The sequence below is a fragment of the Pelophylax lessonae genome (genome assembly GCF_965119305.1).
Source record: "Pelophylax lessonae genome assembly, chromosome: 6".
NCBI lineage: Eukaryota > Metazoa > Chordata > Amphibia > Anura > Ranidae > Pelophylax > Pelophylax lessonae.
This window is the reverse complement of record NC_138773.1, coordinates 252,486,185-252,511,198: the sequence shown is the minus strand read 5'-3', so window position 1 is coordinate 252,511,198 and position 25,014 is coordinate 252,486,185. Positions and strand designations below refer to the sequence as shown.

Genomic DNA, 25,014 nt, shown 5'->3' with positions numbered 1-25,014 from the left:
CTATCTGGTTACTAATGCTGGCAGCAAAAGGATTAAAAATAGTCTGTATTGGCTAAGAAAGTGAAATTCCACTTTAACCACTTGCTGACTGCCTCACGCAGATTTACTGCGGCAGGGCGGCTCGGCTGCGCATAATCACATTTAACCCCTTGATCACTCCCCCAGTGTTAACCCCTTCCCTGCCGGTGTCATTTATACAGTAACAGTGCATATTATTTAGCACTGATCACTGTATTAATGTCACTGGTCCCCAAAAAGCGTCACTTAGTGTCAGATTTGTTCGCCGCAATGTCGCAGTCCTGATAAAAATCGCTGATCGCCGCCATTACTATTAAAAAAAAAAAAAAAGTCCATTAATCTATCCCGTAGTTTGTAAACACTATAAACTTTTGCGCAAACCAATTATTATACGCTTTTAGGGATTTTTTTTAACCAAAAATATGTAGCAGAATACAAATTGGCCTAAACTGATAAAAAAAAAATCTGATTATTTTAAATTTTTTTATTGGGAATGTTTTATAGCAGAAAGTAGAAAATATTGGTGTTTTCTCAAAATTTACGCTTTTTTGCTTATAGCGCAAAAACGAAAAACTGCAGAAGTGATCAAATACCACCAAAAGAAAGCTCTATTTGTGGAAAAAAAAAAGAAATCAATTGTAATCAGGTACGGCATCGCACAACCGCGCAATTGTCAGTTAAAACAACGCAGTGCCGAATCGCAACAAATGGCCTGGTCATTAAGGGGGTAAAACCTTCCGGGGCTGAAGTGGTTACGAAAAAAAAAACACCCATATCTCTATTCCACAACACAAATCCCCAATGACTATCCTTACATCGCTACAGCCATTTACTGGATGTTTCATCTATACCAAGAGTCATTCTGTGGATCAAACCAAACCAATGGTCATGAGAGGAGGAATTACCTTTTGTTTGACACTCCTTATCACTTACATAAACATACCATAAATGAGAAACAAACAAACATCCAAGATTCACAGCAGATAAAAGTTTTGGGGTCAAACCCACTTCTCCAAAACACGTCGGCTTTTTTACTGCTTTGAATCAATTTTATTATTAAAACCTTTGGACTCTTAGACTTTTGTTTGGTGCTCTCATTGGATTTTATGTATGTGGATTCTCAACTCTGGATCTTTTCCCTGTTCTTGCGGTGGATCCCCACTTTGTGGAGTGCTGCCAAACTGGATCTAGTGTGCCCAGTGACATTTTCAGTAACCCTTAGAAAACCTGATTCCAGCTCCCTGTTTTTTTATAGTGTTTTTACCCTTTGTCCATTCATTCTGTGAATTCTCAACTGTAATGACCAAGTCTTACACCTTTTTTTTTTCTTTATACTATTGTATGCCCATATTTTAGGATTAATTTTGCTAGGATATGGCTTGTGTAATGTCCCAAACAAACCCGGTGCTGCCGTCAAAAAACAGTACAAAATGACCATCCAGCAGGCAACCAGGAGAGGCAGCATTACACAGGTACATGAAATCTTGTTGGTAAACAGTTAATACCAAAAGCAATGTCCAGGGTAACAGTTTAGTTGCAAACAAGATAATAGCCAGAAGTCATTAACCACTTTAGCTCCGGAAGGATTCGCCCCCTTTCTGACCAGGCCCTATTTTGTGATTCGGCACTGCGTTATTTTAACGGACAATTGCGCAGTCGTGCGATGCTATACCCAAACGAAATGTACGTCCTTCTTTTCCCACAAATAGAGCTTTATTTTGGTGGTATTTGATCACCTGTGCGATTTTTAATTTGTGCGCTATAAACAAAAAAAGAGCGACAATTTAAAAAAAAAAAAAAAAACAATATATTTCACATTCTGCTATATGACATTCCCAAAAAAAATGTAAAAATCAAAATTTTTTAACATTTTAGGCCAATTTGTTTTCTGCTACATATTTTTGGTAAAAAAAAAATTGCAATAAGTGTATTTTGATTGGTTTGCGCAAAAGTTATCGCATTTACAAACTACGGGAAAGATTTATGTCATTTTTATTGTTTTTTTTTTTTTACTAGTAATAGCGGCGATCTGCGATTTTTGGTGGGACTGCGACATTTCGGTGGACAGATCGGACCCCTGACATTTTTGACACTTTTGGGGGGACCAGTGACATTACTACAGTAATCAGTGCTAAAAATATGCACTGTTACTGTAATAATGACACTGGCAGGGAAGGGGTTAATACTGTGGGTGATCAAGGGGTTAAATGTATGCCTCATGCTTACTGACGTGGGGGGGGGGGGGTTCTGTGACAGACACAGGGATTGCAGTTTCAGCTATGCTGAATCTGCTGATCTCTTCCTGTCTGTCACTGAGAAGATCCGCCTGCTTTGTTTACATAAGCAGGTGGGTCTTCTCACCATTTCCCCGACGATCGGGGGAGTGCAGCGGCAATCAGAGCCTGTACTCCCGCTGTCTAAACTTGCCGCCGGAATCACTAGCAGTCCAGTGACATAGGTCTACATCGCTGAACCCAGGGGAGCCGCACTGCCGCAGTTATATTACTGCTGGCGGTCGGCAAGCGGTTACATACGATACCAGGTGTTTCCAGTGTGGTGAGAACTAGTGAAGGCTGCTGGGTCAGTTTGGCAGTCAGAGAACAAGAGCCACTGAAGATGGACGTTGCCTTGGGAACCTGGCAGAAAGGAGCCAGCGCAAGCCGGCGCTCCAAAGTGACATAGATCCGCCTCAGGGCCCTGGGGCGGAAGAGATGTGCTGGTAACCAGATTGAGGAACAACCATCCTGAAACGCATGGAAGGTCCGTTGCTGTGACAAGGCATTTCGTGCGCATGTGCTTTTATCAAGTCCCAGCAGCCTTCACTGGTTCTCACCACACTGGAACCACCTGGTATCGTATTTAATGACTTCTGGTTATTACCCTGTTTGCAAATAAACTGTTACCCTTTTGGTATTAACTGTTTACCACCAAGATTTCACATACCCATGGAACGCTGTCTCTCCTGGTTGCCTACATTCACACCCAAGCATTTTTTGGAGAAGAATTGCCACTTTTGTCAGGTATTTTTTTTAGATGTTTTTCAACTAAAATGTGTGAAGTGCTGCTGTCAGCTGATGTCACAGAGCCGGCCTAGGCTCAAGCAAGATTGCGATAATGAAGTCGGAATCTGCCCACATACCTGGACAAGCACCCAGCTCAGCCTCTTAGCGAGCCACTGAGAGCTTCAGCCGGCTTCTCCCGTCCCCTCCACAGCCAGGCAATCCAGTGAGCACGAGGGGGCAGAGCAGAGAGCCGGTGACTGACAGTCACCAGCTATCTGCTCAGGAAACTGTGAGAACCGAGCGATCAGCGGGGTTTGATCACTCGGTTCTCAGTATTAGAGCTGGTGGGGGAGTGATGCTGCATCCACCTTGGTAAGTATGATTAAAAAAAAAAGCCAAACCCCATACTTCTCTTTTAATACCACTTTAAAATTACATGCAGCCAATTACTGTGACTTTAAATGACACCCATTTGCATCCTCCATGACAGAATCGATATCTGCTTGTTATCCACCTAGAAAGGCGGTGAAAGCAAAAATGAGGTAGATAACAGGAGCTGAAAAATGGAGGTAGCAACGCGCTGAGGGCAATAAAGATGAAGAGGAATTGGTGAATTTGGAATGCCTCAATATATACCACATAGCCAAACCAAACAAACAAAATGATGCCAACTGATTGACCCGGAGAAATAACCATAATGATATGAGGTGATAAAGAAATGTTAACTGAGGAAAGTAGTAAGAGTGTTTAAGATAATCAGAAGAACATTTTTCTCTATCAAAATATTTCCCTCAGACCTCGCCATTCCAGTGCCAGCACTTGACAGAAACCTTCCACAGATGGACACCTATAATGCTGTGCTAAGTCATTGAACGACATTAAGCTGTTTACACCAGTTATGCTAATGCAATTAGTAGCTCATTAAAACAACGACATCACCCACCGCGAGCATATGTTTACTGCTCCTCACTGGTGACTGATACTGCTTTTGTATAAACGGGCTGATGAGGACAATTTTCATGTTCTATAAAAATAACAACAGAGTTGTCTGGCATGGGGATGGGGCAAATACATCCAATAATAGGGCTTTACCTGCAATTGCTCCAGCTGTAAGCAGTTGTAAGGCTCCTATGTGGCCCTCTTCATCAGCAAAGACAGATTTGCAGTGTGCATAGACAGGGAAGTAGATGGCCGAGAAGGGGATGTCTCGTAGAAAACAAGCTTTGGCACCCTATGACAATGGTGGCAATTCACATACGTTAAATGATATATACACTCAAACGCTAAAATCTCATATAAGCTTTAACATGTTAATGAAACTTCAAAAGTCATTTTTTAAATATTTAAAAATGAAGCTTTCAAGAAAGTAATAACCAGTGATCCTGCGAGGTCCTTGCTCAGACACTTACACTTAAAGGGTGACAAAGCTCTGTCTGTGTCTCCTTATTGAGCTCCCGTGTTGTCACCCTGTCCCATGGGCTTGTGATGGAGACTACATGTTTCGATGCACATTATACAGCAGACCTGGGCATTTTACAGACCCCCCCCCCAGCCACATCTGACCCTTTAGGTGTCCCTGTCCAGCCCACGTGAGTTCAAAAAGAAATTAGAAAGCTAATATAAATAAGTGTATGCCATGTAATGCATGCTGCATGGCTATGGAGTAAGAGTGTGGGTTCCCTGGATCAACAAGACGGTGGCTGTGGTTCAGCCCTCGTTGGTCCACTAGTCACCAAGTTGGCAGCAGGTCGCACTTCCGCCCTTTCTAAGTGGCTTCAGCTGTGTAGAAGGGGTAAAGCCACCCCCCAGGCAGACCATGGGAGGTATTATAAATATCCTCATGGGGTTCCCATAGACAGGCTGCTCTGCTTGACTCTATGTATGTTTGGCCCAAGGAAGTGCTAGCTTGCCATACTGCATAAGGTTGGTTCCCTATTTGGATTTGTATTATATATTTGTTTTAGTGGGATAACACATCTAGTTATGTGCACCGATATACCTGGGATTTTTAATTCAGTCCTGTGTAAGTCCGTAGACATTTGGACTTGAGTTGCATACCTTGCACTTTCTATGGAAGTTAAGGTTAATTACTTTTGAAGGGAGTCCTACCAGTAGCAGCTAATCAAAACCATAGATTTCACTGCCTTTTATAAAGCAATAACATTAAAGTGGTTGTAAAGGCATACCATGTTAGCATTATTTAAAGAAAAAACCAAAGACACTGCACAGCATATCTTGTTATTACATAGGGGCTTCCAGTAATTGTAATCACTAAATTTACAGACATAGAGAATAGAGGGGGAGGGGCAGGGAAAAGATGGCTCACAGACTAGGAACTGACAGGCAGGAGGGAGGGGGAAGAGACTCTGAACACAACAGGATGACAGAGGCATGTAAACTGACCACGGTTTAATGGATCATTATTACCATGGTCAGCACACACACAGGGGGACACAGGAACAGGCAGGATCAACCAGATATTTTAAAGCATAGAAAGGGACAAATAACATTGCACAAGCACTATGCTGTTTACCATGCTTTAAAGGTACAGGATGTTTTTTATGTTTATGCCAAGTAACTAGTAAATGTTTTTTTTGTTTAAGAACATTTGATTTGAATGCTAAATACAATGCTCATCTATGACCAGTCCCACAGCATAATGTATGACCCTCACCCTCACAGCCACAAGGCAAAGCGGTGAAGGGGCAGTAAATGTGAGGCTCAACCGTGGGCTGTTACTGCCCCCCCCCCCAAATATTAAAACAATTGTAAAATGAAGAGGACATGAAAAAGGTAAAAGTAGCCATATTACCTACAACATAAGGAAATCGAAGTTCAGACAACTGTACATAACAACTGAACTTTAATTCTTCAGTCAGCGGGTCCTTCACAGTTGTTACCTTTTGTTTCGCTTGACCCTCCCTATTAGATTGTAAGGTTTTCTTGAGCAGGGCCCTCCTAAGGGCCTCCAATCTGATGTTAGTGCAGCGATCTCCACTGCTGTTCTATTGTGTTCTGACAAGGGGATGTCCCCACCCCCACCCGGCCAGAAAACTCGGGCCTTTGGCTGACAGCCCTGATCGGAAGTCGGTCGGTAGACCTTTTTCGGTCATGCCCATTCGAGAGAAGATGGCCGAACGACCGGCTTCTGTCAGACCAGCTGCAGTACACGGGTTGAATGTTGACTGGTTTCTACTGATCCGATCGATGCTGCACGACATTCCACCCGTGTGTACGGGGCTTAACCCACGTGTATTGGAACTGTTCTGCCTCTCCTTATATTGTAAAGTGCTGTGCTATATAAATCCTGTATAATAATAACAATTGTACCAGCAACGCGAATGCCACAGTTGGATGCAAAATAATCTTTCTTTATTAAAACAGCCATCGGGAACAGGTTCTAATCTGACATGTTTTGCGCTAGGCACAGTACTTTCTTTATTCCTGAGAAAGCGATGTGCCTAGTGCAAAACAAGTCAGAACACAACCTGTTCATGTTGGCTATTTTATTTAAGGAAGAATATTATTTTGCATCTGTGTCATTCCTCTAGCTGGTACATTGACTGTTTCAGTTGAGATGAACTGAGCCAGATTGTGAAGTGTGGAGACTGATCTCACCTGTAGCCGAATGAGAAACATAATACAAGCTTAGAGTTTTCACTCAAAAGCCCAATGCAGCTTCATCATTAGATAGACCTTTTGGGAACTAAACTTTATGGATAGTCGCTTTCTGTTTACTGGATCTCTATCCACCAATCATATTGGAAACAAATGTAGATAACTGGCCTCCCCCACGCCCCCCCCCCTCAGCAGATCTAATAAGATTCTAAATCAGGAAAAAAAAAAAGATTTGATTCTAAGAATCAACAGCAGCCTTCTTTCCTGTGCCAGCCATGATGACACAATATGACTCCTACTGAAACCAATGTTCTTGAAGCAGGACTTGGAAACCAAAAAAATAATTGTAGCTATCTTAATAAGGCAATAATAAGCTCCAAATTACCTAAACTCCCAGCTTCAGTGATAAAAGATAACGTTTATAACAGGTTATTTTTGGAGTTCTTAACTGTTCTCCTGTAGAAACTATATAAAAGTTTTTGTTTACACTAGATTTCCTCTAGAATTCTTGTATCCCATGTTCCAATATGTGACGCATGTAGCTTGTGTGCTTGACAGCATGCAGACACACATGACATATGTGAAATGGTCATGCAGGCAGCAGCTGAAATAATAAGGCGGAATCGGCTGTCTACCCCAAGACACATGAAAGCTATCAGGATTAATAGAGGCTAATTTGGTCCATGCAGGTGTCAGGGGGACATACATCATCATCATGTATCTCTAGATTTTTTTTTTTTTTTTTACTACCTTTGAAAATACATTTCGATTTTTCAACCTGAAATCCACTATACATATCAGAGAAGTTTGATAATCATATATCGATATATATATATATATACACAGTATATTTAATGGGCTACTAAACAATTTATTACTAGGTTAACCATTAAAGTTTATAAGTATGTAATTGTTTCTAGACATTATCAGAGCAAAATGTATTTAAAAATGTATTCTCTGCTGCTAGGGCGATAACACTCCATCTTCGGAAACTGGTGTCTATACCTTTCCTGGCAGAATGGGAAGCAAAGTTGGATTCTATCAGGGACCTGAAACATCTGTTATCCCAGGAAAGTGATAGATCAGAGAAGTTTTTAGAAAAGCTGGGTCTCTTGGTTGGTGTTTCAACTCTTTCCTGCATTCAGCGATGCTTCACACCAATCACGGTGCGAGAACACAAGAGGGAGTGTGCATTTTCCAGCACACACAGAAATGCATTGCAGTCTGCAGATGCGTGTAAGTCCTAATGGCACCCCCATGCATCTAGAAAACGCAAGTGCATTCCTTGTCACCAAATCGCACGGTACTACAATACCATGTGGTTTGGTGAAGCATGATTTTAAAAATTGTGCCTGCTGTACATTTTGCGCATTCCTGCATGTTCACCAGCCCACTGAAAATGAAACACGCATGTGGTGTGAAGCAGTGTTAATTTCGTCGACTAAAACCGACTAAAACGTTTTCGTCGACTAACACAATTCAGATGACTAAAATACGACTAAAACTAAAATGGCATTTTAGTCTTAAGACTAAAATACGACTAAAACTAAACTGGCATTTTAGTCAAAAGACTATAACTAAAACTAAATCGAAATTTGCTGCCAAAAATTAACACTGGTGCATGCTCAAAGCATAAATAATAACATATTAGATTTTTCACTCCAGGACCAGCAGTAGTATATAATGAGTTTGGAAATTGTAGAGAAATGCTTAAATAATGCATTACAAATTACAATTGAACTACACCCATTTGATTATAGATGACTAAAATGAGTTTTAGTCGACTAAAATGTAGGGCGTTTAAGTCGACTAAAATATACTGGAGTTTTAGTCGACTAAATAGGACTAAAACTAAAACACTTGCAGAAGACTAAAATAGGACTAAAACTAAAATGCCATTTTAGTCCTAAGACTAAGACTAAAACTAAATTGAAATTTGCTGCCAAAATTAACACTAGTGTGAAGGGGCTGCCAGGTTTGGATTGCTGAAAGCTCCTTATCGAACCTGAGCAATGATGTGCTGTTTTCTACTGATGTTTCATCCTTCGCCATGCTCCCTTTTACTATTACTTCACTATTCATTTATCCAGCTTTATTTCTTGCACCTTCTATTTCACCCGACTTATCCTCTTTATTAGGTTGGATTATACTGATTATACAGCTCAAGTTGCACTTATTCTCAGTTCTTATTTATGCTTCCATGGTTTACTGTGTTAATAGTGATTTTACCATGGCCTAATCAGACTGGTCTACTTCTTATGTTGATTGATTATAAAGTTTTATGTAATTTGTAGCATAACTGCTCTCTTTACCCTTTTTTGTTAAGCACATTGTGACGCTCTTGTGTTTTCTTTGTTATATTAGAATAAAAAATATTCTCAATCCGACGCAGAAGGTGCTGCAAACTGCCTGCCAACTTAGTGATCAAATTTCCATACAAAGAAGAGTGCTAGAGACCCTTTATTTAATGTCCTACCGGCTGTCATTGATTCCCATTTCTGTAAGTTCATAGGAAGACTGAGAACACAGGGAAGACTTAACTAGTTGGGTGACTGATGCTCACTTGTAGTCCCATAAGCAGGATAGAGGTGCAAAAAACACAAGAAGCTGCATATCTAACTATTAGTGTCCTATTCTTGATGTATATATACTGTGTGTGCACATATATATATATATATATATATATATATATATATAGTAAAAAAGGGGAAAAGAATCTGCGCTCGGACAACAAGAAGTTAAAATAATAATGAGGATCCTGAAGATAAATGTGAAGGCAGCCAACTAAATGATAGATTACAAATCATATAAGCATATATAAAAGGTGTAGTAGCGCCAAACACTGTAACTAGATATTAAACAATGTAGAGTGTCCACAATAAGTCCCAACAGTCCAAGAGAGATGAGAAGTAGTGGAGACCAATTCCCAATATCAGAGCCGTGCGGATGAGAAGAAGCCAACACCCAAGCGTGGAAATATGCCAACTGCTTACCAGATATTAGATGGATATGGGCGATGCAATAAACTCAAATTGGGCCATCAATGACAGACAGTGCCAACGGTATAACTCATCAATTCCCAGTGTCTCAACAGATCATGGTTAAGGGCAATGAAGGCTCAAATCGTACCACCAGACAGAGTAATGATCTCAGCAATATTCAATTCACCAGGTGACAGCACCGCCTCGCACGCGCACTGCTCCCACTAAGGTAAAGTCGCATCTCCGGACTTTACCTTAGTGGGAGCAGTGCGCGTGCGAGGCGGTGCTGTCACCTGGTGAATTGAATATTGCTGAGATCATTACTCTGTCTGGTGGTACGATTTGAGCCTTCATTGCCCTTAACCATGATCTGTTGAGACACTGGGAATTGATGAGTTATACCGTTGGCACTGTCTGTCATTGATGGCCCAATTTGAGTTTATTGCATCGCCCATATCCATCTAATATCTGGTAAGCAGTTGGCATATTTCCACGCTTGGGTGTTGGCTTCTTTTCATCCGCACGGCTCTGATATTGGGAATTGGTCTCCACTACTTCTCATCTCTCTTGGACTGTTGGGACTTATTGTGGACACTCTACATTGTTTAATATCTAGTTACAGTGTTTGGCGCTACTACACCTTTTATATATATATATAGTAAACCCCCGCTCCATTAAAAATGAAATATTTTTGTGTTTTCCATAGCTCTTGCCATGTCTCTCAGTATCTTTTATGTGTTTAAATGAGTTTCTATTGTTTTAAAAGTGTGTTTAAAGACCTTAAAATGCTTTTACACGTACAGTGACAGTAAAAAAAACATGCCTACAATGCATTTTAATAGGGTTTTTCTATTTCGCGGATTTTCACTTTTCGCGGCTGGGTCCGGAACGTAAGCCCCGCACTGGAGGGGGGTTTACTGTATATATATATGTATACACACATACACAAACTTCATAAACATAGAGTGTGTGTGTATCACAAGAAATGCAGATTACACATATTCACAAAGCCTTTAGTTGCATGCCTCTCAGCTGTGTAATTTGGGCTCCAGGATAGGCGCATATCATCAGTACTCACCTTATAAAGACCAAAGAAGCCCAGATCTCTGAGCACAGTGAGTGCTCTGACTTTAGGGCCTGTTGTAATTTCTCCTGCGACCTGCAAGCGAATCTTGACAATCTCCAGCGGGTTTGTGAAAATGACTTGGGAGCCTCCTGCCTGCACAGAAATAGACAATGTCATCAGTTTTTACTGGACTGAGAGGTGAATGAAATGACTGTATAACAAGAAAAACATTTGTCTAACTCTTGCAAATTAGTTATAGCCAAAAACTTTTTATGTTTTGGAGAGCCTAAGCAAAGGTTAGACCCCGCTGGGGGTCATATAACCTCTCTATTTTTTCTGGTGACACTGATGTGACCCAAAACAGAAAATGGTAAGATGTCCAAAATTTTACTGTTGTCACCAAAATAGGAGAGGAGAAATCTTCAAACGGGGTACCTCTTCTGGTGACAATTGTCTATCTATACAGACAATAATCAGTACAGAAAGTGATGGGCAACCAAGTTGAGGGTATATTTTCCAATGGGGACACCTGTTCTGATGACAACTGTCTAATGAAAGGAATTCCTATCAATTTATAAAGATTTCCTCTCATTTCCTCTTGCGTCTCCAGGACAGGGTGTGCACAGAAATCTCCCCCAATGGGACACAGAAAGCAAAAAGTAAACTTACAGAGGTTTTAATTCTTTCCTAAACAAATCCCTAATCTAATCAAAACTGGAAAAAAAAAAGCTTTGGCAATTTTACACTTTAATTACATCTGTTACATATCTAGGTTATCTCTCATTTGTGATGATATTATACAATTAACACATTTTAGATACATTATTTAATATTATATGGGAAATGAAGCACAAATAGTGCCATCTTTCTGGTAAATTATTCAACAATTGGGGGTTATCAACAATTATATATTTAATTTATAGTGTTACTACAGCTGTGATAACATATCTTTTTATGTGTATGTGTTGTTGGATTATACACTAATTTCAATGGGTAATTACATTTCTGAGTGCTCTTGCATACATTACATTGGGCTTTTAATAGTTTTTAGGGGTTAATGTGCTATATGATTTTTCATACGCTCATTTTTAACAAATTATATATGTTTTACATGAGCAGAATGGCAGATTTCTTATTTCGGGGGATTATGGTGGTTTGCTATTTAGTTTTCTCTGCTTTGGGTTAATCTTTGTGATGAATAACAATTGTTCTTGTGTTCTCCCTACCATACAATGCTGGCAAATCCCATATGTTTGAAACCAACCCCAAAAATAGACTGCTGGTGAACTCACCTGACAACCATATTGTAATATGATCATGTTTGAGTATGTATACATAATGCAAGACTGTATCTAAAGAAGGACTGTGGTTGAAAAAGAGACACTTCTATACTTTTAACTTGTTATAGACCTTGGGCATATCTTCATTGAGAGATCTTGACCCCCCCCCCCCCCCCGCCTTCCCTTCCACTGTGTCCCCCGCTGATGGGCCAGCTCTGTAACAGAAGTACTGACAAACCAAAAATTCTATTTCATTCATTTTTAATATTCAAAGCAAACTCACCCATCCATCCACACCTTCCTCACTTTGAAAAACAACCCCTAGTATTTCAGACTGTAGCCATTTTGAGTAAGGGCAGAAGCCTCATGTAGCATGTACTTCCGGCAATCCATCTGCCCTTAGCTCAGGCATATAGACAGGAAGGTGTGCTTAGCTAAGAAAATCCCCCCTCCCCTCCTGAAGAGTCCTAGGATGTATAACATCATTTGCCTAGGCCAGGAAACCAGGAAGTAACTGAAGAAATGTAAAAAATAAAAAAGTTTAAAACAAAGAAAATACTTTCCTATCTATTTACTAATGCTCACAGCATGAGGATTAAAAATGGACAATGTTGATTGAGAGGGTGAAGCTACAATTTAATGTGAGCTAAGATATTATAAAAACATTGGATGAAATGTAAATCTCATATTAAAATAAAAATATAGCATATATGCTTTCCTATTTGTTAAATATGCAACAGAATGTAAATAATGATTTTTTTATTTTTTTACTATTTTTTTCCTTCAAAATACATAAAAAAATTAAAAAAAAGAGAGAAAAGCATCAAATAAAGATTTACATTCATACATACATATGATATGGCATTTCCAGATTAAATAAACATTGATTATTGCCTGGAGAAAAAGAAAAAAAAAAGGGGGGGGGATATACTAGTGCCCCACACTCAAAGAATCCCACCTATGAGATTAATGTCTTAAGGACCATATCTATTAATGTGAAAGGAGGATCCAAAAAAAAAAAAAAAAAACGAAAAATGACCTATTTAATACGTATTTTTTATTTTTTTAAAGAGGTTGTAAACTCAATATTTTTTTTTTTTTCGTTTTCACCCTGAAAGAGAAACACATAATGAGCTAGTATGCATCACATACTAGCTCATTATGCAATAATTACCTTAGAACGAGCCCCCGTCGTGCCGTCCGCTCACCTCTACGACGGGCGACATGTTCAGCGCCCGTCTTCCGAGATCGCGGCATCTGGCTATCTGATTGGCCGGAGCCAGCGGTGACGTCACTCCCGCGCACGCGCGCGGGAGCCAACGGTCACGGCACGGGACTCTGAAGGAACGGTACGAGTGGCCGTTCTTTCAGAGCGCATGCGCCAGTGATGTCACTGGCTGCATGTAAGGTAAATATCTCCTAAACGGTACATGTTTAGGAGATATTTACAGTACCTATAGGTAAGCCTTATCATAGGCTTACCTATAGGTAAAAGTGTCAGAGGAGGGTTTACTTCCTCTTTAAATCAGAAAAGATTTTTATTCAGAAAATTAAAAAACAACAGGAAACCCAACAGTAGTATAGGCACAAAGTTTCCAAGATGGCATTCACAATAACCAAACACATCAGTAAATAACATCACATATGTCATGTACATAAAGCCCTAATGCTTGTACATAAAAGCAAAGGGAGTCATGTAAATGATGTTAATTGTTAAAAAATATATTTAAAAATGAGGCTGTTGTATATTTTTACAGAAATAAAGTGTAATACTAAACTACCTACAACTGACGTGCTTTGCACTCATTCTTATAAAACACTACAGTCAGCCTCTACCCAGCACCAAAAGGGCAGATAATATAAAACAAGTAGCACACCAACACACAGCACAATATAATACGTAAAGCATGTTCAATAACAGTACTGGAACATTTACTGACATAAAAGGCACACTATACTAAATCTTGTTTTTACTAGTTTGTAAAAATCTGTGCTTCTTTTTGAATACTGGGAAATTACAAGTGACAGCAACACACAAACCTTATGAATTGTGATCCAAAGTATTCTTGGATATTTCTAACTCCCAGAACAGAAAGGATATCTGGACTTAGTACATCAACGACATTGTTGCACATGGGGATAGAAAATTAGTTTTTACAAATCAGCGCGGTTCAAAAGTTCAATTAATCTCAAGGACCTTTAGATGCTGCAGTCATTACTACAGAGAAAGAAGCAAATAAAATTAATGACTTTGTGCTTTTTGAAGTTTATTTGATGTTCAGTAGTTCCAGGCCTGCAATGGAGACTTCACAGAAAAGCAAGATTACAGCTAACCCTGATGCACTGCAGTTACAGATAGATAATAAAAAATGGAATGAATGAAAATGCTAAAATAAGTGTCCTCCCAGGTTGGTAGAAGGTACAAAAAGTCGATTTATCAGTCATTAGAGCTGGAGAGGAGTAGACACATTTGTGACCTCTGAGGTCAAGATATTGTCCTCAAGCTACTTCGAATATACAAATGGGCTTTTGTGCTTTGTTTATCTATGTACATTTTAATTCAGCACAACCTATATTAAAACTTTCTACACAGTCTCTCTGGACAAAAGTGGCAGCTTCAATCACATTGGCACTTTTGCCCATGTTATTAGAAATTCAATATCATCTCTAGAGCTTCGGACAAAAGAACTTTCACTGCACTCAGAAAATACCTTTTTTCTGAGCAATTTTCCTATCTGCCATCTACCTAATTCTCCAAAGTCTCCAGTGTACGTGAGATTAAAGGGCTGAGAAGGCTTGAAAAAACTTCAAGGAGGATGTGTTTGTATGACATCATTCCAATTAAGAGGAGTCATGAATGATGCAATGGTTGATCGACTCAGACACATAGAAGAGTAATATCATAAAATCAAATAATATCAAATCTGCTTCAATTTTATATATATATATATATATATATATATATATATATATATATATATATATATATACATACACACACACACACACACACACATACATACATACAGTATCTCACAAAAGTGAGTACACCCTTCACATTTTTGTAAATATTTTATAATATCTTTTCATGTGACAACACTGAAGAAATTACACTTTGCTACAATGTAAAGTAGTGAGTGTACAGCTTGTATAACAGTGTAAATTTGCTGTCCCCTCAAAATAACTCAACACATAGCTATTAGTGTCTACACCACTGCCAACAAAAGTGAGTACACCTCTAAGTGAAAATGTCCAATTTGGGCCCAATTAGACATTTTCCCTCCCCCAGTGTCATGTGACTCGTTGGTGTTACAAGGTCTCAGGTGTGTTAGATTTGGTGTTATCGCTCTCACTCTCTCATGCTGGTCACTGGAAGTTCAACATGGCACCACATGGCAAAGATCTCTCGGAGGATCTGAAAAAAATAATTGTTGCTCTACATAAAGATGGCCTAGGCTATAAGAAATTTGGCAAGACCTGAAAATCGATCTGCAGCACGGTGGCCAAGATCATACAGAGGTTTAAAAGGAAAGGTTCCACTCAGAACAGGCCTCGCCATGGTTGACCAAAGAAGTTGAGTGCACATGCTCAGCGTCATATCCAGATGTTGTCTTTGGGAAATAGACATATGAGTGCTGCCAGCATTGCTGCAGAGATTGAAGGGGAGGGGGGTCAGCCTGTCAGTGTTCAGACCATACGCCGCACACTGCATCAAATTGGTCTGCATGGCTGTCGTCCCAGAAGGAAGCCCCTTCTAAAGATGATGCACAAGTAAGCCCGCAAACAGTTTGCTGAAGACAAGCAGGCTAAGGACACGGATTACTGGAACCATGTCCTGTGGTCTGATGAGACCAAGATAAACTTTTTTGGTTCAGATGGTGTCAAGCGTGTGTGGCGGCAACCAGGTGAGGAGTACAAAGCCAAGTGTGTCTTGCCTACAGTCAAGCATGGTGGTGGGAGTGTCATGGTCTGGGGCTGCATGAGTGCTGCCGGCACTGGGGAGCTACAATTCATTGAGGGAGCCATGATTGCCAACATGTACTGTGACATACTGAAGCAGAGCATGATCCCCTCCCTTCGGAGACTGGGCCGCAGGGCACTATTCCAACATGATATCGACCGCAAACACACCTCCAAGATGACCATTGCCTTGCTAAAGGAGATGAGGATAAAGGTGATGGATTGGCCAGGCATGTCTTGAGATCTAAACCCTATTGAGCATCTGTGGGGCATTCTCAAACGGAAGGTGGAGGAGCACAAGGTGTCTAACATCCACCAGCTCTGTGATATCATAATAGAGGAGTGGAAGAGGACTCCAGTGGCAACCTGTGAAGCTCTGGTGAACTCCATGCCCAAGAGGGCATGTGACAACACTGAAGAAATTACACTTTGCTACAATGTAAAGTAGTGAGTGTACAGCTTGTATAATAGTGTAAATTTGCTGTCACCTCAAAATAATTCAACACACAGCCATTATTGTCTAAACCGCTGGCAAAAAAAGTGAGTACACTCCCAAGTTAAAATGTCCAAATTGGGCCCAAAGTGTCAATATTTTGTGTGGCCACCATTATTTCCCAGCACTGCCTTAACCCTCTTGGGCATGGAGTTCACCAGAGCTTCACAGGTTGCCACTGGAGTCCTCTTCCGCTCCGTCATGACAACATCACAGAGCTGGTGGATGTTTGAGACCTTGCGCTCTTCCACCTTCTGTTTGAGGGTGCCCCACAGATGCTCAATAGGGTTTAGGTCTGGAGATATGCTTGGCCAGTCCATCACCTTTATCCTCAGCTTCTTGGAGGTGTGTTTGTTCGTTATCATGTTGGAATACTGCCCTACGGCCCAGTCTCCAAAGGAAGGGGATCAAGCTCTGCTTCAGTATGTCACAGTACATGTTGGCATTCATGTTTCCATCAATGAACTGTAGCTCCCCAGTGCTGGCAGCACTCATGCAGCCCTAGACCATGACACTCCCACCACCATGCTTGATTGTAGGCAAGACACACTTGTCTTTGTACTCCTCACCTGGTTTCCGCCACACATGCTTGACACCATCTGAACCAAATAAGTTTATCTTGGTCTCATCAGATCACAGGACATGGTTCCAGTAATCCATGTCCTTAGTTTGCTTGTCTTCAGCACACTGTTTTCAGGCTTTCTTGTGCATCATCTTTAGAAGAGACTTCCTTCTGGGACGACAGCCATGCAAACCAATTAGATGCAGTGTGCGGCGTATGGTCTGAGCACTGACAGGCTGATCCCCCATCCCTTCAACCTCTGCCGCAATGCTGGCAGCACTCATACGTCTATTTCCCAAAGACAACCTCTGGATATGACGCTAAGCACGTGCACTCAACCTCTTTGGTCAACCATGGCAAGCCCTGTTCTGAGTGTAACCTGTCCTGTTAAACCACTGTATGGTCTTAGCCACCGTGCTGAAGCTCAGTTTTAGGGTCTTGCCAATCTTCTTATAGCCTGGGCCCTCTTTATGTAGCGCAACAATTCTTTTTTTCAGATCCTCAGAGAGTTCTTTGCCATGAGGTGCTATGTTGAACTTCCAGTGACCAGTATGAGAGAGTGAGAGCGATAACACCAAATTTAACACACCTGCTCCCCATTCACACCTGAGACCTTGTAACACTAACGAGTCACATTACACTGGAGAGGGAAAATGGCCAATTGGGCCCAATTTGGGCATTTTTACTTACGGGTGTACTCACTTTTGTTGCCAGCAGTTTAGACATTAATGACTGTGTGTTGAATTATTTTGAGGGGACAACAAATTTATACCGTTATACAAGCTGTACACTCTCTACTTTACATTGTAGCAAAGTGTAATTTCTTTAGTGTTGTCACATGAAAAGTTATAAAATATTTACAAAAATGTGAGGGGTATACTTACTTTTGTGAGATACTGTGTATATACTGTGTATATACTGTGTATATATATATCTATATCTCCACCTAAAGTGTTTGTTACCCTAACATTTCATATTGATATATATCCTGATATGTGTCTGCTGTACCATGTACTTATGTGTACGTGTTCTCTTTGTATTGCTTCCTTTATGAGAAGTCCTTGGTGTTCCCGCCAGTCCCGTTGCTTTCCTATTAAAAATTTACCACACTAAGCAGGAGAACACAACATGGTCAGTTCTCTAGCTGTGCTGGAAACTCAGTCTGCTCTTCTACAATGATCAGACTTGTCCTGACATTCCTCCCCTGCACAGCCATTCACTGGGAAGCTCAATGTACTGTTGCTTCCCCCCCCCCCCCCCAGCTCACATGCAGCTGAGAACAGAGAGAATTTGATCACGTATTAAAAAAAAGGGAAAAAAAAGATTTTATACATTTTTTTTTTTATATCTATACACAAATGTTTTGCCTTTCATTTTTATTTTAAACTGAATGGGTTGTTTTACAAAGTGATTGTTTACAATCAATTTAAGCTCTGAAAGGTTTACCCCCTTCATGACCAGCCCATTTTTTGCTATTTAGCCTGTATACAAATTAAATTTATATAATTTTGTTTTACAAAAACAGAGCTTCCTTTTGGTGGCATTTGATCACCATCGGGTAAAGACCAAATATAAAAAAAAAAAAAAATTATATATATATATATATATATATATATATATATATATATATATATTACTTTCTGCTATAAAACATATCCAATAAAAGATGTAAAAAGTGAAATTTCATCATAAATTTAAGCCAAAATGTATTCTGCTACATGTCTTTGGTTAACAAAAATCCGAAAGTTATAGCAATTACAAACTAGGGTATATAAGTGGATTTTTTATTTATTTTTTACTGATAATGCCTATGATCAGTTAATTACAGAGGTACTGTGAGGGCCAATCTGACACTAAATGACGCTGGGGGGGAACTAACTGACATAACCATCAGCTAGTGACACTAATACAGTTATCAGTGCTAATAATATACACTGACACTGTATTAATGACACTGAATTGTAAGGGGTTAACAACGGGGGGCAATCAAGGGGTTACTATGTGTAGTATGTGCTGCTTTCACTGAGCAACAAGCCTGTTTTTACTCCCTACTTTGCAGGGAGAAGAAAAACTGACATCACTGCTGTTTGTAGAGAGACTGTGATGTTTACCAACAGAGGGCTCTCTTCTGTCAAAAACTGATAAAACCAATGCAACTGGCTCTAGTAAATGCCTAATTGACCATAATATAAATATGGAAAACATTACTGATCACTGAGTTTACTATTGAAGAAAGGGAAGTGTAGAAGTTGGCCAAAATGTGGCAAAAGTGACTCAACCAGGCAAATTTACTTGGTGGTGCTTTGAGTGGCGCTCCAAGTGTTTGTCTATGATTAACCAGAGACAATTATCTTTTCATTGTGGCCAGAAGAACAAACTCCATACTGTTCAAATAAGACTTTAGGTCAGTGGTTATAAACAAAAAAAATTTTTTTTTTTTTTACTGTACACATATTCCACATAAAAACAAAATACATCACTAAAGCAAAAAAAATGCATAGAATGCATTAGGATAAAAAACCTTCCCTACTTTACAACTCCTTTAACAAAGGTGCTTTGATACAAAGTAGCTTTGTGACTGGGCCCTTAAAATAAATAATGAATCTGCAAGCAATTGCAAATTGTTAATTTCTGCTTAACTGGGATTAATAATGTTTTATAAAAAAAAAAAAAAAAGTTAACATTCTAACATTGTTTACACAAACATTTGCGTTTCTATCCCTGTTAACTTGTGGGGATGTTTTTCAGCGGCAGGGACTGGGAGACTAGTCAGGATCGAGGGAAAAATTAATGCAGCAACGTACAGAGACATCCTTGATGAAAACCTGATCCAGAGCGCTCTGAACCTCAGACTGGGGCGAAGGTTCATCTTCCAACAGGACAACAACCCTTAGCACACAGCCAAGATAACAAAGGAGTGGCTACGGGACAACTCTGTGAATGTCCTTGAGTGGGGCCCAGCCACAGCCCAGACTTGAACATCGCTGGAGAGATCTAAAAATGGCTGTGCATCGACGCTCCCCATCCTACCTGATGGAGCTTGAGAGGTCCTGCAAATAAGAATGGGAGAAACTGCCCAAAAATACGTGTGCCGAGCTTGCATCATCATACTCAAAAAAGACACGAGGCTGTATTTGGTGCCAAAGGTGCTTTAACAAAGCATTGAGCAAAGGCTGTGAATACTTATGTATACTAGGGTATTGTTTGCAGAATTTTGCGGAAAATAATGAATTCAATTAATTTTGGAATAAGGCTGTAACATAACAAAATGTAGAAAAAGTGAAGCGCTGTGAATACTTTCTGGATTCACTGTACCTACCAAAATACCATGTCACCTATGGTCAACAAAAAATTACAGTATACCCCAGATCAGAACACTTGGGGGGTTACAGTACATTTTAGGCGTCTATAGAGGATTATAAATTATATTCAATTAATACAATTCTGCTAAAAAATCATTTTCTAATAAGACTTTTATTCAATTAATAAAATTTAGCATTTTAATGCTGCTCTGATTTAATTAATTTTTTTTATATTTTCTACTCTATACAATATGAATCCCAGTTTCAGACTTGAGCATTTTATTAAGTAAAAGACAACATTTCATGCAATGTACGAGGGAGACCAGAAGGGCTGGATACCAGGAGGTCCGAATTTACAATTCACTGCCACAGGCTTGTGCCTTCAGGCATGAGTGTCAGAGGGGCAGCTTTTCCTTGTTTATTTTTTGGACATAATGTTTCCCCCATCATTTGTAACATGAAAAGCATGCATAAATATTGTCATAATATCCTGAGCCAAGTTAGGACTATTAAAGCAATAAAATATTATTTGTGATCTTAGCAGAAGGATGTTACTAACTTAGGGAGTCAAACGACATGTGCCCACAAACCCAAAGATGGAAATCCAGCTCATCATATCTGATCATATTTTTTCAAACTAATTTTCACTTTTTTCAATGCTACAGAATTTTCCATCATACTAAAATCTAATTTGAATTGATTTCTAATCTGACATAAAAAATAAATAAGAAGTAACTAAAAAAGACAATCCAAAGAACAGGATCCATGATTTGCTCTTCCATGAAAAGTCACTTTGCAAAGTGGATTCACAGTAGATAATGCGAACTTCTGTCCACTTTGAATACCCGATAAAAAATAAAATAAAAAAAAGCAGGATTTTTGCGATCACATGATTAGTTTATTGAAGTGAACACGACTTCAAATTATTTACCAAGATCAGTGAACATTCACCTTGCTAAATGAACAATGTTTTCTCCTTTAGTCTTTCCGCCCTACTGTGTCTATGGTGTCAATTATTTGAAATAATAATAATTCATCGTAATTAGGAATACTCAATATTCTATCCATCATCTGATGGAAACATGAAAGATAGAGTATTCCTTTAAATGTCTGACCAAGTCTTGCTAAAGTTGTTGCACATTTGTGGTTTTATAATGTTATTAAACCATTTTCAGTTCCGGTAGATGTATGAATGCTGCTAGAGCAGAGAGAACAGCGTTCATTTTGTATTACATATCCCATAAGTTTCTGCAAAGCTCAGTAACAAACACCTACAGACCTGTTGACAAATTACACTGTAAATACTCATTATCCAGAGCATCAATGTGAATAGTACAAGTCATCTGTTTAACCTCTGTGTCAAGCAAACGGGGAAAAATCCCACAAAGAACAATTAAGCAGAGGAAAACTGACAGAGCTGGGCACAGAAAAAATACGCACACTGACATCCGGCAGACAGCACCCCGTGCCACTTTCCTGCTGCAGGGCGTAAACATGTGACCCTGCACATTAGACCTATTGCCCTTTCCAATTCCACCCAAGGCAAATCCTCCAAACATTAGGATGCCCCAATGAAGGCTCAAGCAGAGTTTCCGATTTGCAACCTACACACTCCTGAGCCAGCTAAATATTTGACAGTAAGAGACCTGTCATTCCAGATCTTGCCTGTGGGGGCAGTCTTACTTCATTCTTACAATGACCTGAATGCAGGCAAAAAAAGAAAAAGCATATGCTGACTGCTGAACCACAGCTAATCTATTTATCTTTAATTTCATGCATTTATATATTTCTGTCAAGTTTTTAGCACATTAAAAAAAATAAAAAGAAGAAGAAAACTGAATAAGGAAAAAAAAAAACAGTTAAAGGCCTAATTAGTAAGTGACTCTATCCTGCTGCCATCACCTTCCATGGTTCTCAGACAGGACAGTGGCTTAGTGGGGTCCTTAATTCAAGTCTTTGTCAGAACACTATCTGCATGAAGTTTGCATGTACTCCTTGTGTTTGTGTGGGTTTTCTCCAGGTATTCCATTATCCTCCCACACGGGTAATTGACTCCTGCCTAAAATTGATATTTTATGATATTTTATTGAGTGCATCCAGGATGGCTACCTTACCATCTGCTCCAACAATGGATAAAACTCTTTGCATCCACTAGGAAAAAAAAAATCGCTATATAAACTAATACAAAAAATTAACAAAAAGGGTCCAGGTATACTCAGCAGCACAGTAAAAGTCCTGCACCAAATTCTTTAAAACACACAGTAAATGTGGAGTAAATGGACATTATGATGTTAGCGTCATTCCAATTATTTCAGTTTGGCTATAGCAGCTCATTATCCGATTTGATATGTCCCTTAGACCTGATTTTAAAGCTGTAAATACACAAATAAACCTTTAGTCATAATGAAAGACATATCCTTGTAACAATTAGCAAAGCCAGAAATTCTCATCTCATTGTAAATGTTATGGAGTTCACAATTCCATGTCCCAATGCAGACACAAACACGCACACATACTTGGGAACACTTGTAAACATGAAAACATACAAACTCCACAGAGATAAACATTGTGATGGGAATCAAACACAGTACCCCAGTGCGCCAAGGTAAGAGTGTTTACCATGCATGCATTGGATAAAGTCCATCTCTGGCCTAAGACCTTCCCCCTCTCAACCATTCCAAACATATGTTTCCTTTTTTGTACTCACCCAGCTGCGCTTGTCCTCACCAGGGGTTCCTTCTTGGAGTGAGGACTGGGGGATCCAGTGCTGCAATTTGAGTCAACTGGTCACCTCTTTATGACATCATCATGCCACTGCAGTCTTCTGGATTCTGAGAGTAACCTGCCACTGGAACAGCCAAAAGCAAGTGTCCACAGCATAGATACCTAAAGAAGGACCAGCGGTGTAACTACAGAGGTCGCAAGGATCGCAATTTGCAACTCGGCCCTATGCTTCAGGGGGGTCTGTGTGGCTCCCCTGTACACAGGGATAGGAGGGGCGATGAGGGCAGCATATACATATATATATATATATATATATATATGTATATGAACTGATCACCACCATTTTTCTGCATTTTCCTCCTGCAATCGCTGAATGCCAGGTTCTCCTCCTCTCCCTCCCACAGACATTCAGCGGCTGCAGAAGGAAAGTTGAGGGGATCGGTTCCTCTTTATGCCGCCCAACCAGGATCCAGCTTCCTCTTGTAAAGGTCGCACTTGCAAACAGTCCCGGTGCTCCACCACCAGGCTCAGAGGGAAGGGCCCCAGCCGGGGGTCAGGGGGACCTTTCACAGTTTCTTGCACTTGTGCACCTAAAGGTTCTAGTTGCATCTCTGAGAAGGACCTTCCCATTCTGCATGGAAGAAGATAGTATACGTGCATGTGTAAAATCAATTTGTGCTAAAGTTATCCAATGCTATTCAGAAAAAACTGCACAGTAATAAAGTAAGTAAATCCACATTGGCCAGTAGAGGTTTACAAAAGTGCACTGCAACCACATTAGCCACAAGGCAATTTAGCCTCTTGTCACAAGACATGTCTTAATCATGGGAAGAACTCACATATTTTTCTATACCTAGAGGCACCAGGCATCCCACGGCCACACGGAAGGAGCAACAGAGTGGCAGAGGAATGCAGCAAAGGTAAGTAGAAGCAGGTTGAGTGTTGGTAAAAAGAGACTAATGCTTTGCTCTGGATGTGCTCCTTAAGTCACTGATTTGGAAGAAGCATGAAGAGGCTTTCTGTGTGTTTGACATTCCTGCTATGTGCACTTGTTCTAGGCCAGTGGCTCAAAAAGCATTGTCAGAAGACTAATACAACATCCAAGTAACTAGCATTCTCAGAATAGGTAAGCAATGACTGTATTTCTCATGGCACAGATTTTAAGACTGAATTTTGTGGGTTTCTTAGAGGTATGCTTTAAGAGTTAAGGCTGTGAACAGATGTCCTTGTGCAAAAGACAGTCTTCTAAAATACAGCATTTGACAAATGATTTCAGGAAGTGAACAACTTTCGTCTGCAAATACGCTCATTTCCTGCCTTTAGGTGCAGCTATCAATTGTCTGGGAACCAGCAACATCATCCAGGCATTTACTGACTAACCGTCAAAGTACTTTACTGGAGACATGACGGGCTGAATTGTCAAGAACATGGATCCAGAGACAGGTGCGATGTAAGACATAGCTCATGTACACACATAGGTGAGCACATTGTGTACAGTTATTATTCTATGATGGACTGTACAATTGTATATACCAAAAAAAAACCCTTGTATCCATATACATATTCTTAAACAAATATGTATATCCCCTGAAGAGAAAGCTGCAAATATCACAATCCCAATTAGTTTATTATTTATTAAGGAATATAAAAACCTCCAAAACCATTTGAGAGCAAGATATATGCTCCTTAATGTATTTGCAAATGTATTTTTGTAGGTTCTAATTAATCAATCTAAGTGTCCTACGGTGATCCTTCTTGGACAGATCACACTATATTTTGTTAATGTAGGCTTGTATTTGCACATTACTAGTCCTAATAGTCCTAAGGCATGACAAAGAAGAACCCCCCTACCTCTGTGGGAACAAACCCAACAAAAGAAAAGAAGAAACCCCCATTGCACAGGCCAGTCTGTATACAGACTGATGGTGGAGAAATTCCCCTGGTACTCTCAGAAGAATGATGTTTAGATGAAAAAGAGGTGGGGGGAGGGGGGGTTAGGTTTTTTCTG

General features: G+C 39.9%; 1 protein-coding gene across 1 annotated transcript in view; it reads right to left on the bottom strand.

The window, feature by feature from the left end:
- SLC25A12 (solute carrier family 25 member 12) overlaps positions 1-25,014 on the bottom strand; it is a 236,588-nt gene that overhangs the window by 33,912 nt on the left and 177,662 nt on the right. The window contains exons 14-15 of the mRNA XM_082260302.1: positions 10,698-10,838; positions 4,113-4,251 (exon numbers count right to left, since the gene is read on the bottom strand). Of these exons, the coding sequence (XP_082116428.1) occupies positions 4,113-4,251; positions 10,698-10,838 (280 nt within the window). The remainder of the gene's footprint in view (positions 1-4,112; positions 4,252-10,697; positions 10,839-25,014) is intronic.